This window comes from Ursus maritimus, unplaced genomic scaffold, assembly GCF_017311325.1.
Source record: "Ursus maritimus isolate PB19 unplaced genomic scaffold, ASM1731132v1 scaffold_33, whole genome shotgun sequence".
In the NCBI taxonomy this organism is placed as follows: Eukaryota; Metazoa; Chordata; class Mammalia; order Carnivora; family Ursidae; genus Ursus; species Ursus maritimus.
Window position 1 is genome coordinate 21,984,837 of NW_024425897.1, and position 22,731 is coordinate 22,007,567.

At 38.7% G+C, this 22,731-nt stretch overlaps 2 protein-coding genes across 5 annotated transcripts in view; one reads left to right on the forward strand and one right to left on the reverse strand.

Moving 5' to 3' along the window:
- The window catches only part of PPTC7 (protein phosphatase targeting COQ7), a 40,333-nt gene extending 30,183 nt beyond the window's left edge, over positions 1–10,150 (forward strand). Inside the window, exons 4-7 of one of the 3 annotated variants that reach the window (XR_005831749.1) lie at positions 2,061–2,184; positions 3,789–3,918; positions 5,016–5,192; positions 9,313–10,150. Coding sequence is in view for 2 of the 3 variants with exons in the window: in XM_040619936.1 (XP_040475870.1) it covers positions 2,061–2,184; positions 3,789–3,918; positions 5,016–5,074 (313 nt within the window). In the remaining variant the exon portion in view is untranslated. Of the gene's footprint in view, positions 1–2,060; positions 2,185–3,788; positions 3,919–5,015; positions 8,908–9,312 lie in introns of those variants that run through there. The other 2 variants (XM_040619936.1, XM_040619935.1) reach the window with 2 other exon arrangements.
- The window catches only part of RAD9B (RAD9 checkpoint clamp component B), a 44,648-nt gene continuing 24,107 nt past the window's right edge, over positions 2,191–22,731 (reverse strand). The window contains exon 11 of one of the 2 annotated variants that reach the window (XM_008688879.2): positions 2,191–2,991. In XM_008688879.2, coding sequence (XP_008687101.1) covers positions 2,908–2,991 — 84 coding nt within the window. In that variant the 3' untranslated portion in view covers positions 2,191–2,907. Of the gene's footprint in view, positions 2,992–10,381; positions 10,987–22,731 lie in introns of those variants that run through there. The other variant, XM_008688881.2, reaches the window with a different exon arrangement.

Below are 22,731 nucleotides of genomic sequence, written 5' to 3' on the forward strand. Positions count from 1 at the left end.
GTGCTAGAGCTGCCCTGCCATATCTCACACCCTCTCTTTGGGACTGTGTGGTTAGGGCAGCACTCTGCCTGGTCTGCCAGCGAGGTGGAGGTTGCTTCCCCTGGAGCCCACGGACAGTTTGCTAGCATGTGACTTCAGCTCGTGTTTCAGTGCAGTCAAAAGTTTCCAGCGGCACAGTATGTTCAATCGAAATGGGCAAAACTGCAGCTGGCAGAACACCAAGCTCATGGGTGGGAGTGTTGGGAGAAGAGGACGAACCGTCCAATGGTAGCAAGTCTCGCACAGGCAGGATAGCAAAGGACACTCCTGGGGAAGAAAAACCTCAGCATAAAATAGAGCTTCGCTGCCAACCTGGTCATTAATCTAAACTTCTAGAATCTGATTTGTTTCCAAAGCCTGAGCAACTGTGAAGTGTCTTGTATTGTTTTTCTTTATTCCACAGAGGGAATCGACCCGGTTTCTACCAGTTTTAGTCTTTTTTCCCCTGCTGCATGAAAGCATTTACTTCCTTTTTTACTTAGTTCCTCTTATCTATACAATATAATTTTAACCTTAATTTGCAGGTTTTCCTTTAGTAGCTGTTTGTTTACAAAGTGTTCGTGGTATAAATGTGTAAGTGAAAGTTCCTTGCCAAAGCCCATCACAGAACTTTAAACGTGCCCCTTCTTTCTCCTCAGTCAAGAGAGGATGTACCTGAAATTTTCTCAGTGTACTTTGTGTAAATCCCCAGCAGGCATTGGTGGGTCGTTTTTATGTTTTTTCTTCACATATTTTACATATTTTATAACATGTCAGTTACACAGTTTTGGGGTCTGTCAAGCTTAGTGTGCTTTGATTCTGGCTCTTCCTTTCTGGGTCAGTGTGTAAATTTTTTCTTTGCACTTGTTTCCTAATTACAGGTTAAGGCAGACTATTAGATATTTCACCTTTCCCTCACCTTGGAGGCTTGGATTCAGTGAAGCTGGCCTCTGGAAATGGCTGAGAACCAGCCTTTGAGAGGGCCACTAACACTTTGAATATATGATCTTTTCTCTTCTCCCCACTGGGTGTCCCTCCCCCACCCCCAATTCTTTTATGTTTTCATCAGGTGTTATCAGAGAAAAAAAACCCCTTCTATCTTTTTTTAAAGTTTTATACAAAAAGATGTAGAGAAAAATCTACCTCCTATGCCATCCCCAGCCACACATTTTCTCTGCTCAGAGGCAGCCACAATTACCTGTTTCTTTGCGCCCTTCCAGATTTATTCTCTGCATATAGGAGCATCTGTATCTATGGATCTTCCCCCTGCCACACACACATACACACACATACTGTCTGTATGTTCCTCTCTTCATTAACAATATATTAAGGAGTTTCCCCCCCCTCAGTTTGGAGGGTTAGTTACTTTATTTCTTCATTTATTAGATATTTCTTGAAGACCTACTATGTGCTGGGCACACTAATAATTAATTACTTATCCGTGGTGAGCACTCTTTAAGCCCTGGGAGACACGCAGTCCTTACTCTGCCTTACTAGTCCATACTAGTAATAATAATACTAATGATAATATTAATAAATACCATTGTAGGTATATCATGTGAATTAATTCTTATGGGATTTGCATGTTCTTTTCCATAGTGCTCTGTTGTTCCACTATACTGCAGCCTCCTGAGAGCCAGAGTCAAGCCTGCAGGGAAACCGATGAATAGAAAATGAGTAAGAGAGGATGGAATTTGGCTTTAAAGAATTAGGAAATAAAGACTCATTTCTACCAGGATTTTAGAGGCATGTTAGTTCTGACTCAGAAAAGAACTCTTCTTCCTTTTAAGCCATATGTGACTAATCATCAAACTCAGTTCTACTTGGTAGTTTCACTTAAGCTTTTGAAATATTTATATCAGATTTTACAATTAATTTTTTTCAAGGTTAGGAATTTCAAAATGACTGGCTTTTATTATTAATTCTGTTATTATATTTTTTCTTAAAATCTCATTACATTGTAACATAGTGCCTGTTGAAAACTTTGAACCTTATCTCTGAAGGCCTCTCATAACTTTGCCCCTACCCTGTCCTTGTCACAGCCCGGATGCTGCTGATAGCACATCTTTTGATGTCCAGTTAGGAGACATTATCCTGACGGCAACAGATGGACTTTTTGACAACATGCCTGATTATATGATCCTTCAGGAGCTAAAAAAATTAAAGGTAATTGACTCAAAGGTTGGTTGATGGAAACCATGGCCCTCTCTGGGCAGCTAAGTTTTATCGGTCCAATTGTATTATCTCTTTTTGTAGTTTTGGAAAAGGCTGTTTAGTGAATTTAGGAAAATAATGGTTCTGGTCTTTCAAGCAATTGTAAATGGAAATATTCACAATTGGAGAACTTGAGGGAAAAAGAGATTTCTTACCCACCCCATTAGTAAAGTGGTAAAGGTAGGAAAGCCCAGATGAGAATTTCTTATATTTTTAATGGTGTTAGCTCCTGGTTGTCTTTTTCTCCTCTTATTCTTTTAACAAACCCAGCAGGTGTTGAGGTTGAGAAAGACAGGAAATCGCCATACCAGAGCCAGCCAAGGGCAGCAGGCAGCTAGGGGCCTTGACGTGATCTGAGCTGTCACCAGTAATGAAACAGTTCAGACTTGGCCCATACAGAAAGTGGAAGGAAGTGAAAACCAGTTTTTCCATATTTTCCTGGCTTTGTAAAAGTACTAACTCTGGGGGAAATTAGTCTTTTCCTATGTTCTTAACACTAAGCAGTATGCCTATGAGTAAGTTTCCAAACTTTTTAAGCAGTATTTTCCTCACCTTTAAAATGGGAGTACCAGAGGTCCTATTTTATAGAATTGTGGTGAAGATTAACTAAGACCATGTGTACAGAATCCTTAGTGCCATGCCCCATCTGTGGGATGCAGTAAAGGTCAGAGGCTTTCATGATGCTGGCACTGTGCTCTCTGTGGTGACGGGGTGGTAAGGAGAAACGTCACATTCTCTTCCCAAATGGAGCTTATATTTCTAGTGGAGGAAGACAGACAATACAGAAAAAGAAATACATGATAAATGTTGGTGGTAAATAAGAAGAAAAATAAAGCAGGATAAAGGAATAGAGAATAAAGAGGGCTGCTGTTTTAGAAAGATTGGTCAGAGAAGGCCTCTTTGAGGAGGTGACATTGAAGCAGAGACCTTTCGTTATTTATCCTGAAACTATTCTGAATCTTAGAATGGGAGAGCTAAAATGGACCTTGTTTCCCATCCCCATTTTACAGATGAGGAAGTTGAAGCAGCAAGGATAAGGGTATGACTCAAGATTACACAGCTAAACAAGAATCTTTCATCATGATATAAAATTCTAAAGGTATTTTCAGTAGGACAACTGGCAGCTCTTACTTAGAGAGCAAACTGTGGTTGGCCAGGGTTGCATTCCTAAGCAAGGAAACTTTTGAGGTCATCCCTGAAGTGCTATCAAAATCTGCCTTTTCAGTCCCATCCAGTTTTAGCAAGAATGCCTTAAGAATTCCAAATGGGAAAAAAAGCAAAAATGAAAATCCAGACTTTAGGACCCAAGGCCACCCTAGCAAAGGGCGACATCTGATTGACATCTTGTGCAGGCAGCACTCACTGGTGGTCTTGTTCATTTTACTGAAGATGTAATGTTGTCATGTCTTCTCTTACTGTAATAAAACTTAAGTGGTGTAAACTGTGGTTAGATAAATGTTTCTTCTCAAAAAGTGATATTTGCAAGAAGTATACTTGAATGCAGAAATCATGTGAGGCATTACAGTAAAAATAACTCCCTCATCCTTTCATCTTAGAATTCAAATTATGAAAGTATACAACAGACGGCAAGAAGTATTGCTGAGCAAGCCCATGAGCTGGCCTATGACCCAAATTATATGTCACCTTTTGCACAGTTTGCATGTGACAACGGATTGAATGTGAGAGGTAAGCATTCTTTAGGAAGGTCATAGGGACTAACTGGGGACATAGTGGGATGCGAGCATTCTTGGCTGTGGAGTGAGGTAAACTAGAGCAGTGGGGTGAGACTGGTGAGGTGTCCTCTTCCAGCTGTGAGCCCATGGCTTTGAGCAAGGTCAGCGGGCCCTAATACTGGGGCACAAGAGCAAGTGCATGTCATCATGTCTTCCCCACAGAGGATGCCCTCCAAAACTGAAGTTCATTGGCTGTAGAGGCAGGCAGAACCTGAAGCCCTTTATTGCCACCACTCCACTGCTTGGACCTGAGCCCAAAAGGCCTCCAAGTCTGCCTGGAGGCCCTGGACATTCCTAACAGTTTAACATTCTGCCCTTCACGGGTCTGACATTTCACTTCTCCCTTTGCTCTGGCTTTGTGGGACTCGTTGACAATATTTGCCTGCCAAATTACCACAGCAGATTTTGAAGAGGGAAGCAATGTTAAACTGTCCTTGCCTAAAGAGTCCTTCTATCTACTGAACGATATGTAACTTTGGGAGCAGGCCAGTAGCTCAGTCTTAGAGCTGGGATGACATGTTGGTGCTATCATATCAGAACTCACAGAGTTGGTCAGTTTTTTGCTGATACAATATTATGACATGTAAAGCGTTTCTTAGCCCTCCAGGAAGTATTAAAATAGAAAAAAGCACATGCCATAGCTGTTTGGCAGATTAGAATACAAGACTATTCCTAGTTTCAAAACATTAGATATGTTTATCCAAATTAGGATTGCGAGTAGAAGCATGTAACTTTCTCGTCAGGCAGAATTTATCTTAACCAGATTTTGTCTTTGCTGTGATTGCTATAAACAGAGGATGTGGTGGCCATTTTAATAGAGCGCCTGTTATAAAGAAGCAATGAAGGTTTAAAAAAAAATTAAAAAAAAAACTTGTTAAGTTACATGTAATTTTAAAAACTATTTCTCTTTATCAAATATTTTCTTTTTTCTACTAGAGCACAAACCAAACCTGCCTGAATTGCAAGCATTTGTCTTTTAGTACTTTCTTAGGCTTACATTTTTAATTGAGTTTTCATTTGAAGACATTTTCATTTTCATTTTCATTTTAGGTGGAAAGCCAGATGACATCACTGTCCTTCTTTCAATAGTGGCTGAGTATACAGACTGACTCGCCTAGGTGTCAACTCCAGCCTTTCCTTCCATCTTCCCAAATTCTCCCTTGTCATGTGTGCTGATCCTGCTGGCAGGACTGTGTTTCTTTGCCACTGATCTCAATGGCCAGTGATGTAAGCCTTTGCCTGTCTTTTTGAGACCTGGTTGAGATCTTTGTGGAGAACCACTACTGTCATTTACTAGCTCATATCTGCCAGCAACTTGGAAGAGAATCAAGATTTGAAGATTGACCTTCACTTCTTACTGTCCTTTCTGTGATAGAATGGAGGTTTTCAATGCCAAAATGGCTATTATGTTTCAAAAAATGGTTTAAGTATTGAAAATGAGTGGTGTTGGTAAAGTGAATTCAAAATTACAATGTGTAAAAGGGATTTTAAAAGTCTAACACAAATTGTATGTTATGGTACATCTACTAGAAACATACATTATCATCAAAAGAAATGTTACATGTGTACTATACAGTCTTTGTTATGATGATTGGTGTGGCTTTATGTTTTCATTATAAACTCCTATTTTTCAGGGGCTTATAATTCTGCTCTAAAACATTGCTCTGGATTATGAAATCTTCATCCCAGGAGCTTTTTTGTTACAAATTGGAAGAAAAATTTAGTTCTATGGATGCACATGTTTTTTGGTTTTTAAAAGATGCTTAATTGTGCTCCTGTGAGGAAAGTTCCAGCAGTTTATTGATTAGTCCAAATTATAGGCTGGTGGCCTGATTGGCAGGAGGCATTGGGGAGACTCCCTACCAAATTTTTTCAATGGAAAAATTACTCAAGATTATAAAACACCTCAAAGCCTAGAAATTTAATGTTATGGCTGAAATTCCTCCCAGCTTTCTGATACGATATCCCTGTGTGGGAGCTCTAGGCCCACAGGCCAAATGGGTTGAGAACGGACAGCTGTAACTTTGAATTTTGTTGGGTTTTGATGGTCATGCTACTCCTAGTCTCCCTCTCAGAACTTTCATTACTAGCCTTGCTTTCCGTAGAGCATGCACCAAATTCAGGGAGTCCGTGTGAAAAGAGCACCGTGGGCAGTGGCAACAGCACAAGAGTCCACGAGGAAAACTCCTGGTGATGATCTGACATTTGCATTTGCCCTACACAGAAATTTAGGGGTTTCTGAATCAAGCTTAATGTTTACAGTTTCTGAATAGCCATCTTGCAGTGTATAGTTTCCTTATAAAACTACCCCGCATTCAGTTTTCCCTTTATCTGCAAGCTCAAACTTATTTTTAAGGTTTGTGTACAAGTTGACTGCTGTAAAGATATATATTTTTGGGTCAGTTTTTTTTCCTTCATTAACTTGGTGGTAGAAAAATATATATACTTAGAAATCCTTAAATTAAAGCCATGTTTTATATATAAGTCAGGTAACATTGGTGTATAGATGAGGATGCAATTAAACCTGATGAGGATCTACTGGAGGAGAATACAGAAAGTGTCTTTCTCTAAAGGAGATACTTATTCCCTGGTTTATTGCATTAAAACTTATGTTTGAGGTTACCTCAACTTGTTTTAAAAGATTTTGTTTTGTGAAATTGTACTGTATATTTGAGTAACTGTCAAGCTTTTGTTTTATTTAAAATTGTTTAACATGTACCATGTACATGTCATTACTATATTTCAATGCATCATGCTTGTAACAGGCATTTCATTTATAATAAGAATGAGTTATTCATTTGTAAGCCGTTCAGTAATTTATCTACTATTCCTAAATTGGCATAATGTTAGATATCTATTTTGAATCACCTTTAATTACTTGTCAGAATGCCTTAACTACCCTAACTTGACAAAACAGAATTCTTTGGTAGAGGAGATAGGGGACAGGGCCGGGAGGGGTGGGTGGAGGAATATTCTGTTTAAATAATGAGTACCCATCGTGCTATGATAAAACATGGCAGCGTGAGTGGCAAGTGGCAGGGTATTTATTTTGCACAAACTGTTTGCAGTCTCTGTGTATTTAAAAAGTAAAGAAAGTTGCATCCAGAAGGGTTTTGTTAGAAGGAATACATTTATATTTGGACTGACAATTTTAGTTCTTTTGTTTGGGTTTTTAATTATTTCTGGTCAGAGGTATGTAGCCTTATGATCTGGATATATTTTGCATTAATTTTCCAATGCCTACATTTAATTTCTTGTAAGAGCGGTGCTGGTCAAATCACTGGCTTTTTTCTCTGCTCTCATTTAACCCATCAGACACAATCTTTATAAGGCTAGATTGGTGGTGTTTTACACGACTCATTTAATCAACTTGGTCTTTTTTGAGAAATGACTGTTAGAATCAACAATGTGTTTGTGTCCGTGATATTGAAAATAGTGGGACAAGAATTTGAGTTTCACAAGGGAACTGACTTTGGACCTGGCCTGTGGATTAGTGACACAGAATATTTTTTCTATTTTCTTTTTGCCCTGTCCTTTGCGTGTTACACAATTAATTTTATGACTGCCAGGGGCGGGGAGGGGGTGGTGGTGATCAGTTGGAGTGCTGCTTAACAAGTAACTCTCCTTCCATTCCCAGTAGTCACTAGCGGCTCTGCTGGACCCATACTGGAATTTTCCAGGTCACAGAACCCAAGTCTCTGTGGGGTGTGACTGAGATATACCACTTGGTGGGTCTGATTCTGAACTTGATGTGTGTTAATTGTATTTTAAATCAAGCAGTATAAAACACACACACATTTGCCTCATGTAATGGACTTTTATAACAAAAGAGAATTTGGATTTCTAATTTACAAATGGCAAATTATTTATCCCTCTCTGGATGCACCAAAGACCAGTAAAGTTTATAGCTTTTCCATCTATATTTATAAAGCAATACTGTATTATAAAAATCAATATTTTTATCACATGCTTGAAATTTTTATTTTATTCTGTTTTAAAATGTGCACTCTAAACATATCAGAACCTTATTTCTTCCTGTGAACTTAAGCTGCCTGCGCACAAAAAAAATTTTACTGAATGGATAATGCAGTAGAGTCCATAGGCTCTTAAAAACTGAAAGAAGAAATGGGGGTGGGGGAAACAAGTTATTTGTCCTGAATTACTGTACTGGCTTAACATGGTTGATAGGTACTAAATCACAAAAGAATCCATTCCAGGTATGCATGTCTGGGGGGTGGGCTATGTCTAGAGTAGAAACTAGATTTCAAGCTTTGCATGATAGGAGAGTGTCCTCTTCTATCAGCTGAATTTGTTCTGCATAGAACAGTAGCCTTCAGTACCACCTTCAGTACCACCAACCTACCACATCAAGTAACAAGGCAGGAATTGTGGGAATTCACTGAGTCAGTTTTGAGCATTTTGGAGATTGTAAACAAGATTGGCTAGAACTGTAAATGTTTGTACTTTTGAATAAGTTCATAGTTCCTTGTCACCTTATACCAGCTATCTTTGTTAGAAGCTACAGCATCCAATTTCCCTGGAAACTGTCACATTTTTGCAGTTAACAAATTTTACAGTATGAAAAAAAATCCCCAAAATCTGCTTATAAAATTAAAAATATGAAGCAGAAAGCATTTGGATCCTATCTGTTAAAAAAAAATTCTTTGCAAAATTGAACTTCTCAACTAAAAAGCAACTGTGTCCATGTCAAAATTTTAAATGTTAGCAGGTAGTTTGTGGCAAAGATGGCTAAATACTGAAGCAAATTTGAATTTGTGTATACTAATGAGCTGCTTTTTTCTGTTGAGACTATCATTATTTGTCTTACCCAAGAGGCAATGACCTGAATTGGATGTCTGAAATATAACTTATGCAGGAATAGTTCTGTAAATACATTTAAATAAACTGTAAAGATATTTAATAAATATAGTATTTATACTAATCTGTGTAACTCCTCTTAATTTGAACTGTAACTGAGTAAGACACCAGCTCTTGGCATTTTGTTGGTCTCTATATCAAGCCCTCATTTCCAAGCCTCTTACTCATTCTAGCAGGGACTCCTTACTTTGTAGCTGTCATTTTCTGTCTTTTACTAGTTTATCTCCCTTAGCTCTTTTTCACCAGCTGGTTTAATATATCAGTTGAGCTGCCTCAGAAATTCCATCAAAATGGACTGATAATTGAATGTAAAATATAGATGTTTTCCCAACTAAGAAGGCTTTTGCATCTTCCAAATGGTATGGAATGAAGCCACAAAAAAATCTGGTGTCCTTTAAACTTAACATTCTGTATACAAATTCGAAAACCTAAATTATATATAATTTAATAGTGTAACTATCTTTTCCAGGCTGGTGCTGTATCCAGGCAATTACTGATGATGGTGTCTTCACAACCTACACCCCTCTGCCTGTTTCAGTGAGTGAACCAGAAACTTCACCCTCTGCAAGGAGACCTACAGTTACTCGGGTATAAATGCTCTCTTTGTCGTCATCTGCCTCTGTCAGAAATATGTGAAATTCAGTGTTAATCATCAGTGTAAGCATAAGATATGTAAATCTTTAGCCTACAGTATGAAAGGACTTGAAATTATGTGGGCATTGCCAGTTTCCACAAAAAGCTTGGTGAAGGCCCATTTTCATTCATTGAGGAATATTTTGGGACGAACTTGAGTTTTTATTAGGTAATTGTGGGTAGCTCTGACTCATTACTAAGCTACAAGAGCCAAATTCATTCTGGTTTTAGTTAGAACTCTGTTCACAGTTCTAAAGTTTACTAATTCTACTGTATGGTGACTAACATAATATAATAAAAAATCATTAAAAAAAATAATAAAGTTTACTAATTCACTCAGCCACCTTTATGTATGAATTCCTCATAAAATGTAATGTACAACTGCTTGCCAGTTAACATTTCCTTGTGATTTGTTGGTTTCACAAAGACTTCACAGTAAGATCTTACAGAAGTCTAGAGTTTGTCAGGTTATAATTGACTATAAACAGTTTTGAGGGAGGGAGAGGCATGCATCATATTATGTAATAATGGTTTTGTGCCAGATTTTTTAGTCTGTTCAGGTAAGAAGCTAATTCTTAAAGGGGCAAAGAACAGAAACATTCATCATCTACCTCATTTTACTCCAAACCTAGGCTCTTGCAGTGGAGGTTACTGCTCTATGTCATAATACAGAAATAATTTTTTGGCACCAGTTCCATTAAATTCTGTTCTGCATCCCACTGCAAAATGTAAAAATCACATCTGAAAATCAGAACAATTTAAGGCTATGAAATAAAATTTTACAATATATAAAAAGACTCCAAAGTGAGGAGGGTAGCTATCTATTATTATTCTTGACCTTTTTTTCAGGGATTATTTTTACTTAAAATCTTAACAAAACATAAAAAGCAATGGACAAAAAAGTCATGGCATTACATGGGAAAAGACTGCATAGCTTTTTACTATGTCTGAAAGCACCAAAACTCAAATGTCTGCAATCAAATACAAAAGCTACCTACTAGTCACAGAACGACAAGCCGTATTGATGCACTCCAAATGGCTGCTGAAAAAAGTCTAAATACCTTTATAAAACTGGCAAAGAAAATGCTAAAAGCTCTAGTGTGAACGTGCATTGAAGAAATCTAATGAGCTTTTTCCCTGCACAGAAGACTCCTCTGCCTCCAAGTAGCATAATGGATTTAAAGCAAATATGTACACTTAACAAGCAGCTATTTCTAGATATGGCTGTCATACAAGATGATGATGTTTAGCAAAGCAGAAGCCCATCCTCCCATTTCAAGGAAGTCCAAGAAGGTATCTTTATAGACTAAACGTGAAAACATATTTGAGGTGCAAGTGAGCTAGCAAATGGGCTGGGGGCCAATTCAGCCAACATTAAGTGTTAGAATGTGGAAGAACTGCCATTATTCATGTCCTCTTCACTGTCACTTGCTATTGCCAGACTGTCAAATGGGTGGTCGAAGTGTTCTTGCTGGTCAGAAGAAACTGCTCCAAAGAACATGCAAGAAAACTGGAGGGAAAAAAGTAACTCCACTGTTTATTTGAGCGGAAGTTACTGCTCAGTAGATGTTCCAGGTAACAGCCCCTTTTCAGAAACTTGGCCCACATGGTCTCCCTAGCTTTGATGGTGATGGTTCATGGAACACCCAAACCTTCATGACTGGTACAGCACATCCCCAAACAAAACCCTTCCCTGACTGAAAGGAACAGTTTGGGATCAGTGATCTTCGGACTCCTCTGCCATTAAAACTCACACCAAGGAACGAGAGACAGACTGAGGGACCCTCTGCAGGCAATCCTGCTTGACTAATCCATCTTCTCCCCTTTCCCTCCTGCTGCAGCTGAAGCTACCACTCCCAGCTGAAGCCAGTCGTTCCCTCCCTGTCACTGCCTCCCAGGCCCTCCCATGCCACTTCTCTTTTGAATAGGAATATCAGCACTTTAATCAAATGTCTCTCATTTTTAAAATACAAAATAGCCTTATCCCATCCCACCCCCTGCGTCAACTATTGCCTCACCTCTGCTGTCAAGCTGTCTACATTCACTGTCTCCATGTTCTCATTCTCCTATTCCTCAGTCCATTCTGAAAAAGCTGCTGACCCCCCCCCCACTTTACAAACTGTTCTTATGGTCACCAAAAATCACCACATCCTTAAGCCAGTGGCCATTTTCAGTCTTCATCCCACTTGATACTCACTCTGACACTTTCTTCTTGTACCTTCCTCATGCCACACTCTCCTGGTTGCCTTAGACTTTTTCAGCTGGCTGGCCCTCTTCTACCCACCCTTTGAATTAGGGTTTTTCTATGCCAGCACTACTGCCATTTTGGGTCTGATGAGTTTTCATCATGGGGGCTGTGCTGTGCCGCAGAGGATGCTGCAGCATCCCTGGCTTCTGCCCACTAGATGTCAGTAGCAGCTCCCTTACCAAACAGCAACATCCAAAAATGTCCCCAGACATTGCTCCATGTCCCCTGGGGAGCATAATTGCCCCAGGTTAAGAACCATTGCTTTCTATGATGGCAGTCCTCTCCTCTGTGTCCTCTGCAGGAGATTTCGTTCACATCCCTGGCTGAAATGACCACCTGTATATGCCAGGGAGTCTCAGTTAAAATTTGAACTTCAGTCCATACATCCTACTACCTACTTGATTTCTGCAACTTAACATATCCAAAACTGACTTTGTGATCTTAGTGAGCAGTGAACCTGTTTCTCCAAACCTAAGTCTTTCTGAAACCTCCTTTTCCTTTAACCTCCATAACCAATCCATTACCAAATCCTGTTATTTTTACCTCCTCAGTTAGTTGTCATCTTTGACCACGTCCCTTCCTCTCTAAGGAATCACCATCTCAGATGCTACAGCTGAGCTTCCATCCTTGCCTCACGGTACCCCATTCTTCACACAGTAGCTGCTTTGGCTGCTCTACAGTTAACTTTTAAAAATTAAGCTCTGTATAATGCACCCAAAATAATGAGATACCTAGGAATAAACCTAACCAAAGAGGTGAAAGACCTGTTCTCTGAAAACTATAAAAAAACTAATGAAAGAAATTGAAGATGACACAAAGAAATGGAAAGACATTCCATGCTCATGGATTAGAAGAACAAATATTGTTAAAATATCTTTACTACCCAAAGCAATCTACTCATTTAATGCAATCCTTATCAAAATACCAATGGCATTTTTACGGAACTACAACAAACAATCCTAAAATCTGTATGGAAAAACAAAAGACCCCAAATAGCCAAAGCAATCTTGAAAAAGAAAAGCAAAGGCTGGAGACATCACAATTCCAGACTTGACGTTATATTACAAAGCTGTAGTCATCAAAACAGTATCGTACCAGCACAAAAATAGACACATAGATCAATGGAACAGAGTAGAAAATCCAGAAATAAACCCATAATTATATGGTCAGTTAATCTTTAACAAAGCAAGAAAGAATATCCGATGGGAAAAAGAATGTCTCATCAACAAATGGAGTTGGGAAAACTGGACAACAACATGCAAAGAATGAAACGACCACGTTTTACACCATACACAAAAATAGATTAAAAATGGATTAAAGACCTAAATGTGAGACCTGAAACCATAAAAATCCTAGAAAAAAACACAGGCAGTAACTTCTTAGACATTGGCTGTAGCAACTTCTTTCTAGGTATATCTCCGGAGGCAAGGGAAACAAAAGCAAAAATAAACTACTGGGACTACATCAAAATAAAAAGCTGCTGCACAGCGAAGAAAACAATCAACAAACTGAAAGGCAACCTACAGAATGGGAGAAGATATTTGCAAAAGACATAGCCAATAAAGGGTTAGTATCCAAAATATATAAAGAACTTATAAAAACCCAACACCCATAAAACAAACAATCCAATTTAAAAAATGGACAGAAGGGGCGCCTGGTGGCTCAAGTTGGTTAAGCATCCAATTCATGATTTCAGCTCAGGTCATGATCTCAGGGTCATGAGAGCAAGCCCCATGTCAGGCTCCGCACAGAGTCTGCTTGTCCCTCTCCCTCTGCTCCTCCCCCCATGCACTGTGCTCTCTCTTTCTCAAAAATAAAATCTTAAAAAAAAAATGGACAGAAGACATGAACAGATATTTCTCCAAAGAGGACTTACAGATGGCCAACAGACACATGAAGATGCTCATCATCACTTGGAAGTGCAAATCAAAACTATAGTATCACCTCACACCTGTCAGAATGGCTAAAATCAACATAAGAAATAGGTGTTGACGAGGATGTGGAGAAAAAGGAACCCTTGTGCACTGTTGGTGGGAATGCAGACTGGTGCAGCCACTGTAGAAGATAGTATGGAGGTTCCTCAAAAAGTTAAAATAGAACTACCTTATGATCCAGCAATGGCACTACTGGGTATTTACCCAAAGAATATAAGAATGCTAATTCAAAGTGATACAAGCACCTCTATGTTTATAGCAGCATTATTTGCAATAGCCAAAATATGGAAGCAGCCCAAGTGTCTATCAATTGATGAATGGGTAAAGAAGATGTATTATATATACAACAGAGTATTACTCGGCCATAACAATGAAATCTTGCTATTTGCAACAACATGGATAGATCTAGAGAGTATAGCTTATTAGCGAAGTAAGTCAGAGAAAGACAAATACCATATGATTTCACTCATGTGGAATTTAAGAAAACAAAGGAGAAAAATAAGGGAGAGAAACAAATAAAAAACAGACTCAGGGCATCTGAGTGGCTCAGTTGGTTAAGAGTCCGCCTTTGGCTGAGGTCATGATCCCAGGGTCCTGGGATCAAGCACCACATTGGGCTCCCTGCTCAGTCTGCTTCTCCCTCTCCCTCTGCTTCTCTCTGCCCAACTCATTCTCTCCCTCTCAAATAAAATCTGTAAAAACAAAAAAACAAAACCAAAAACCAGACTCTTAACTACAGAGAACAAACTGATGGTTACCAGAAGGGAGGGGGACAGGGATTAAGGAGCATACTTGTCAGTGATGAGCACAGTGATGATGTATGAAATGTTGAATCATTACATTGTATACCTAAAACTAATACAACACTGTAAACAAATGAATTAAAACCAAAAAAAAAAAAAAAAAAAAAGAGGTAGAAGGCAAAGCCTCACTGCAAAACTAAAACTAAGTAAGGGTAAAAAATATTAAAACATTTAACAAACACTAAAAAAATTAAAATTTTAATAAAATAGGGCATCTGGGTGACTCAGTCAGTTAAGCATCTGCCTTCAGCTCAGGTCATGATTCCAGGGTCCTGGGATCAAGGTCCACATCCCTCTTGCTCAGTGGGGAGTCTGCTTCTCCCTCTCCCTCTGCCTGCCTGTCCCCCTGCTTGTGCCCTCTCTCTCTCTGTCAAATAAATAAAATCTTTTTTAAAAATTTTTTTATTAAAATAAAAATTCAACTTTGTCAGCCCTCCCTGTTAAAATTCTTCAAAAACTTTAAATGCCAAGGTACTTAAATGGCCATTTACATGGTTTCCAGGACTCTTGAGGCATGATCTGGTACTCAACAACTGCTCTAACTTCACCCCATGCCACTGTTTCCCCTTGGCTATCTGCTCTCTGACCACACTGGCCAGCCTTCACTTCCTTAAAACCACCACACTCCCTCCAACACAGGGCCTTTGCACATGCCATATATTCACCCAGCTCTACTACCTTAACCTTTCTAGCTCAGCCCAATCACCAGTTTCAAGGAGAAGGTTTGCTTGCTTTTTTTTTTTTTTTAAGATTTTATTTATTTATTTGACAGAGAAAGAGACAGCCAGTGAGAGAGGGAATACAAGCAGGGGGAGTGGGAGAGAAAGAAGCAGGCTCCCAGGGGAGCAGGGAGCCTGATGAGGGGCTCGATCCCAGAACCCTGGGATCATGCCCTGAGCCAAAGGCAGACGCTTAACGACTGAGCCACCCAGGCACCCCCAAGGAGAAGGCTTTCTGACCTACATTAGGCCAGTCACATCTTAAATCCTCTCAAAGCATCTTGAACTTTTCTTTTATTGAACTTATCATGGTTTTTTAAAATTGGCATATATTTAGTCATGTGACTATTTGTTTAATGTGTATCTCCCCCCAGTCAATAATCAAGTTTAAGAATCTTTCTTGTTTATTCTGCTCTTCATTGTATTCCCTACATCTAAAACACATGACCCTTTTTTTTTTTAATGTTTTTTTTATTATATTATGTTAGTCACCACACAGTACATCCCTGGTTTCTGATGTAAAGTTCGATGATTCATTAGTTGCGTATAACACCCAGTGCACCATGCAATACGTGCCCTCCTTACTACCCATCACCAGTCTATCCCATTCCCCCACCCCCCCTCCGCTCTGAAGCCCTCAGTTTTAAAACACATGACCCTTAACCGATACTTGTGGGAATTGCATGGTAGTTGCATGAATGAATAAATGAATGAGCCCTGTTCTTGGCTCATCCTCACACATCAGAAGGAGAAGATGCCCTCTGCATAGTGGCAGTCTGACAGCAGCTATGGAATTCTTGCTTCAGATGGAACACCCCAAATTAGCTGTGATAGAATGCCCCCCCAAAGATGTACACATCTTAATCCCAAGAACCTGTGAATATGTTACATCATGTGGAAGAGGGAAATTAAGTTGCTAATCAGCTGATTTGGACCATCTAGGTGGGTCCAATGGAATTACAAGAATCCTTAAATGTGAAGGAGAGAGAGGAAGAATTAAGGTCATAGTAAAGTGATGTGAAAAAGACTTGACCAGCCATTGCTGTTTTTCTTTTTAATTTTATGAATATATTTCATAATTTTATTAAACTTTTTTAAAAAGATTTTATTTATTTGAGCATGAGCAGGGGAGAGGGGCAGAGGGAGAAAGAGAAGCAGGCTCCCTGCTGAGCAGGAAGCCTGATGTGGGGCTCCGTCCCAGGACGCCAGGATCATGACCTGAGCCAAAGGCAGACGCTTAACCAACTGAGCCACCCAGGTGCCCCCACTGCTGGTTTTGAAGATGGAAGAGAACTACAAACCAAAGAATGCAGTTAACCTCAAGAAACTAGGAAAGGCAAGAAAACAGATTGTTCCCTAGAGTCTCCAGAAAGGAACACACCCCTGCTGACACCTAGATTTTAGCCCAGTAAGACCTATTTTGGACTTCTGACTTCCAGAACCATAAGACAATAAACTGGTGGTGTTTTAAGGCTCTAGATTTGTGGTTATTTGTTATAGCCATAATAGGAAATTAATACAGTACTGAGAGGCATAGTCTCAGTTGCCTCTGAAGAATCTAGTTTTGACCAAGGTCAAGATCCTAAAGCTGGAAATGACCTAAAGAGAGCACCTGTGTTTGTACAATGTATAATATCAAATGCACACAACTCTTCATAATGTTTATGGTGCTATACAATAGACTAGAAACTTAGATTTACTTTGGTTTTTGAAAATTGCCCTAAATTTGTTATTAGGGTAAATGCTCTTTGCTACCCTCTCTGTTCCCACCTACTCTTCAGCCTTTAAATCTTGAATGAGTGAATGAGTGAGCCCTTTCCTGATGTCTAACAGTCTTCTAATGGAAAATGCTTGTGAACAGCCATGCAACTGGGAATTAACCTCAAGTCCAATATGAACTGGGTAAGAAGATAGGTTATTATAAAATCTTCTTTTAATAATCTACGTATTTCCCCCATTTTGGTGCTCTGAGAACTGTGGAAAACTTGTTTAAACTTATTGAAAATCCACAATGGAAAAAAAACACTTGCTATTGTTTAGAACATAGAAATACTCTGTCATAATTTAATTTTGAAAATCCCCTTTCCCAAAGTAATATACTATCATATATTATTTTAAAGTGAACTGAAATTGATTTCATTTTGGAATTTTGTGATGCTACTTGAAAGGATTTTAAAAACTTTCCTAGGCTATCCCAAACCAGTACTGAAGGTTTGCCAACCACTGGCAGTGCACTAGGATACAGATAAGTAAGACTCAGGCTTGTTCTTGATAAACTGACAGTCTACCCAATGGATTAACAAACATGTATGTTAAATTATTATGTGACTGTGACAGTGAATAGGATGCACAAGTGCTTTGAGCAGAATGAGAAGACTTCAAAATGAGAAGTATCGTTTGAGCTGGGCCTTGAAGGATGGGTAGGAGTTTGAAAGGTGGAAAAGAAAGAACTGCTATCATCCTAGGCTGTAGGAACAATAGCATGAGCAAAAGTAGAAGACAAACCTTACCACTAAGATTAGGAACTAAGCAAGGATGCCCACTCTCCACTGCTACTCAACATTGTGCTAGAGATTATAAGCTAATGCAGCTGAACAAAAAGATCAGTTTGGAGGCATTAAAGAGGAAGTAAAACTATCTATAAAGATGATAGTATGTCTGGAAAACCTGAGAGAATCAATGATAAAACTAATGTTAACAAAATAATTCAGCAAGGTAATAGGATATAAAATTAACACAAGAAGACAATTGCCTTCATATACATATAATAAGCAGTTGGAGAATATAATGGCAGAGGGAACTCCATTTGCAATAGCATCATAAAAGGTTAATTGCTTAGGAATAAATGTAATAAATGTATAGAACCTATATGAGGAAAATTTTAAAACACCCCTGAAAGACACAAAAGTAGACCTGTACAAGTGGAAATATATTGCCTGTTTTGGGACAGAATGACTCAACATGATAAATATGTCAGTTTTCCTCAACTTAATAGAAATTTAAGGAAATCCCAATAAAAAATGACAACAGACTTTTATGGATCTAGATAAGTTGATATTAAAGTTCAACATTCAGGAATAGCCAGGAAAAACTGACAAAATCTACAAAGGGATACAGACTATTGAACATTCAGACATACTCTGAAGCCTCTATGATGAAAAACGTGGTTCTGACAAATGAACAGATCAGCAGAATAGAAAAGGAAGTCTAGAAATAGATCCCAAAACATACATAAATGTAGTATATGACAAAGGGAGCACCTCAAATCAGTAGGGCAAATGTAGACCTTAAAAGAAGAGGTTCTGGAATGGCTGGGTAGCCCTTTTGAAAAAATAAATTGGACCCCTACCTCAAACCATACACAAGATGAGAAACTCCCAGTGGTTCAGGATGTAAATCTAAAAAGATGAGATCAGGGGCATCTGGGTGGTGCTGTCGGTTAAGTGTCCAAATCTTGATTTCAGCTCAGGGTTGTGAGATGGAGCTCTGTGTTGGGTTCTGTGCTGGGCGTGGAAACTGCTTGGGATTCTCTCTCCTACTTTCTCTGCCCTGCCCCTCCCCAAATCCCCCACTTGATCCCTCCCTCCCTGCTCATGCACTCTTTCTCTAAAAGAGAAAAAGAAAAAAAAAAAGATGAAACCATACAAGTTCTAGAAGGAAACGTGGGTGAGTTTCTCTTTTAACTTCCACACGAGGAAAGGCTTTCTTTCTAATTAATGACTCAAAATCCAATGACAATTTTTTAAAAAATAAGTTTGACTACATAAAATGAAAAAATTTTGCATGGAAAAAAAAAACCTTAAAAATTTGACAGCTGATAAACTGAGAGAAAATATTTGCACCATGTATCACAGATAAATAAATGGCTAATATCCATATATATATATATATCTTAAAAATTGAAGGACAAAGAAATAGAAAAATGAGAAGAGATAATAAAGTCACAAAAGTTTTAAAAGTTTTTAAAGATTTGTTTATTTGAGAGAGAGCACGAGAGTGGGGAGGGGCAGAGAGAGAGAATATCCAAGCAGACTTCCGCTGAGTGTGGAGTTCAAGTCAGTGTGCAATCCCACGACCCATGAGATCAGAACCTGAGCTGAAACCAAGAGTCAGATGCCTAACCAACTGAGCCACCAGGCGCCCCAATATTACAAATGTTTTTAAACACATGAAATGATGTTCAACCTCACAATCAGAGAAATGCAAATTACAACTACACTGAGATACCGTTTCTCAACTATCAGTATGACATACATGCTCTTTGGCAAGCTGGAGAAAACGGGCCCTCCCCTCTACTGCAGGAGGGACTGCAAACTGGTACAACCTTTCGGAGAAGAATCTGGCAGCACCTAACAACTACATACGTTTTTGTTTTTGTTTTTTTAACATATGCACTTTTAAACCAACACACTTTCAGGAATTTGCCTTGAAGATACATTTCAGACAATATGAAAACCTTTACATGTGTAAAAGGTTTCACTGCAGCTTTGTAATTGTAAAATATAAGAGGGGATCTAAATGCCCACATATAAGAGAATGGTTGAATTAGCTATATGGTACATCACACGTGAAATACTATGCAGTTATTGAGGGGAAAAATAAAAGTGATATGGAGTGATTTCCAGTACTGCTAGGTGCAAAAAAGCAAAGTGGAAAAGAGCATTTATAAAAAAGAAGAAGAAATAAGATATATATGTATCTGTTCATTTGTGCAAAAAGAAACATAAATGACAAATGAAAAACTAATGAGATTTATTTTCTACAAAGGGTGCGAAGAAGGGAATGAGTGACACTGCTCTGCTACACCCTTTGTATAGTTCTGAGTTCTGGTGCTGTTCATAGGTCAGCACTCAAAAACCCAAATCAACAAGGATTTCGGAGAACCAAAATGGAAGACAAGCAAACAAAGCTACCTGCATTAAAGATGATTTATATAATCATACTGAAATATGAAGGAGGGAAGAAAACTAACCTGAGTAACTTTGAAGAACAGTATTCTTTTAAAGATTTTTTTATTCATTTCAGAGAGAGAGCACAATCAGGTGGGGCAGAGGGAGTAAGAACCTCAAGCATACTCTGTGCCAAGCATGGAGTCTGATGTGGGGGCTCGATCTCCCGACCATGAGATCATGACCCAAGCCAAAACCAAGAGTTGGATGCTTAACCGACTGTACCACCCAGGTGCCCTGAGAAACAGTATTTTGAATATATACTTAATAGCTGAAGACAAAATAATATTCACAAATATTGTACCTCTGTTAGCAGATTCATTTTTTCCAGGGGTGTGGATTAGCAATTCTGAAATTATTTGCTCTTAGATTGAACAATAAGTAAACAGGCTGTGAGGAAAAACAGCCAAGTTTTTCACTGTCAGACAAAGGAGTTATAAAGAAACAGGGGAGGGGCGCCCAGGTGGCTCAGTCCATTAAGCGTCTGCCTTTTTGGCTCAGGTCATGATCTCAGGGTCCTGCAATCGAGTCCCACACTGGACTCCCTGCTCAGCAGGAAGCTTGTTTCTCCCTCTCCCTCTGACCCTCCCCCTGCTCATGTTCTCTCTTTCTCTCTCTCAAATAAATAAATGAAATATTTAAAATAATAATAATAATAAAATAAAGAAATGGGGGAGGCCAGTATGAACCCTGTGGTGTTGGACTGGAACTGGAGGTATCAGTATGATTTCATGGGTTTTAATGTACATATATATGTATGTATACAAATAGATATAAAAATTGATCAGTGTGTGTGTGTGTGTGTGTGTGTGTGTGTGTGTGTGAATAAATGCATACGTTTCCTAGCTTTGAGGTCTGCTGAGGGCCTAGAAGCAAGGAAATCCCAGTACAAAAGAGCACACCTACCACCTAGAAGTTGTTTCTGTCTACCATCTCTGATCAAAGGAACCAGGAATCTTGGGAGAAATGGCTGATCCCATTTGGGTTGGAGTTGGGAAATACAAGTTAAGCCTAGAATACTATTAAGTTTCCAAAAAGTAAGGAAGTGCTCAAAAAACACTGGAGATATGTCAAAGAGACAGAGGCTCCCAGTATAAATGATAGTAATGGATTATAACCCCCCAAATAAAATTAATATCCAAGAGTATTTTATGACATAAATAATTGAATAACATAAATGGAGAGAAGGAAAGTTGTTAAAGTGGAGTTGCATCTGAAGATAGAAAAATTACTATTTGTCAAGCATTACAGTAATAACTATTTTAGACAAAAAAACATCAGTGGATGCTAAAATTAGTGGGCAAAAAGTATGAAGAGAAACAGGATATTTACAGAGTTTCAAAGTATCACCCACCAAGCCACTTTCAATTACTAACAGAAAACAGTAGGATCACCAAAAATTAGGATCACCAAGAAGACGACAAATCTCCATCATGTGCTTCCAGATAAGATGTATGAGAAGAACACAGCATCGTTCTGTTGCACTCTTACTAAAAATGCACAGCTGAAATTTAATCACGAATAAATCAGAAAAATTCAAATTCAGGGACATTCTACTAAAGTGTCAAGGTAAAGAAAGACAAAACATGATTTAGAAAATGTTCCTGACTAAAGGAGACCCTGTTAATATTTCGGGAATCTGGGCGAACAGTATATGGGAATTCTTTATACTACTTCTGCAAGTGAGTCTGAATTTATTTCAAATATTTAAAAAAATGTGATGTGTATGTGTGCAAGCATGTGTGTGTATATGTGCATGGAAAAAGTCCTAACAGTAATAATAGAAGTGTTTGTAGTGATTATCTCAGATAATCTCTTATTTGTATTTTCTGATTTTTCTCTGGTGAAATGATAATTGTACTATTATAAATGTTAACATTTGGAGAGTCTGGGAGAAGGGTATGTAGGAATTCTTTGTATTATTTTTGCAACTTTTTTTTTAAAGGTTTTATTTATTTATTTGAAAGAGAGAGAGAGAGCGAGCACACTCGCGAGCACCAGCAAGGAGAGAGAGAAGCACCTGACACAGGCCTCAATCCCAGGACCCTGGAATCATGACTTGAGCTGAAGGAAGACACTTAACCAACTGAGCCATCCAGGTGCCCCAGTTTTTGCAACTTTTTAAAAGTGAAATTATCTTAAAATGAAAAATTAAAAACAAACAAGCAAACAAATAGGATGGGCCATATTATTATCAGATTCTTACTAGCACCATAATGGCTATAGCTCGGGTCTGGTTCGCAGGTGGTGGCCCTCCTGTGTGCATGGCAAACACTGCTCATCAACTACAGATAGAGCTTTAGTCACGCTCAGTTCAGTCTGCCCAACCAGTGACTGGTGGTGTCACTAAAGAGGAAACCTATCTGTCATTCCCGGCATAGACTATGTTTTGTATGGAAGCAGGAAGGAGGAAAGGGGGAGGCCTAGTGAAGGGCATAATAAATACCCTAGGGATAGTCCCTGAATGCCATTCCAAGGAGTTTAGTTGTAATCCTATGGGACAAGGGAAATGATCCAAGAGAGTGATGTATAACAATAACTAACATTTAATGAGCATTAGCCATGTTCCATATATTAGTTCAATTAATTTCCACAGTTCTAT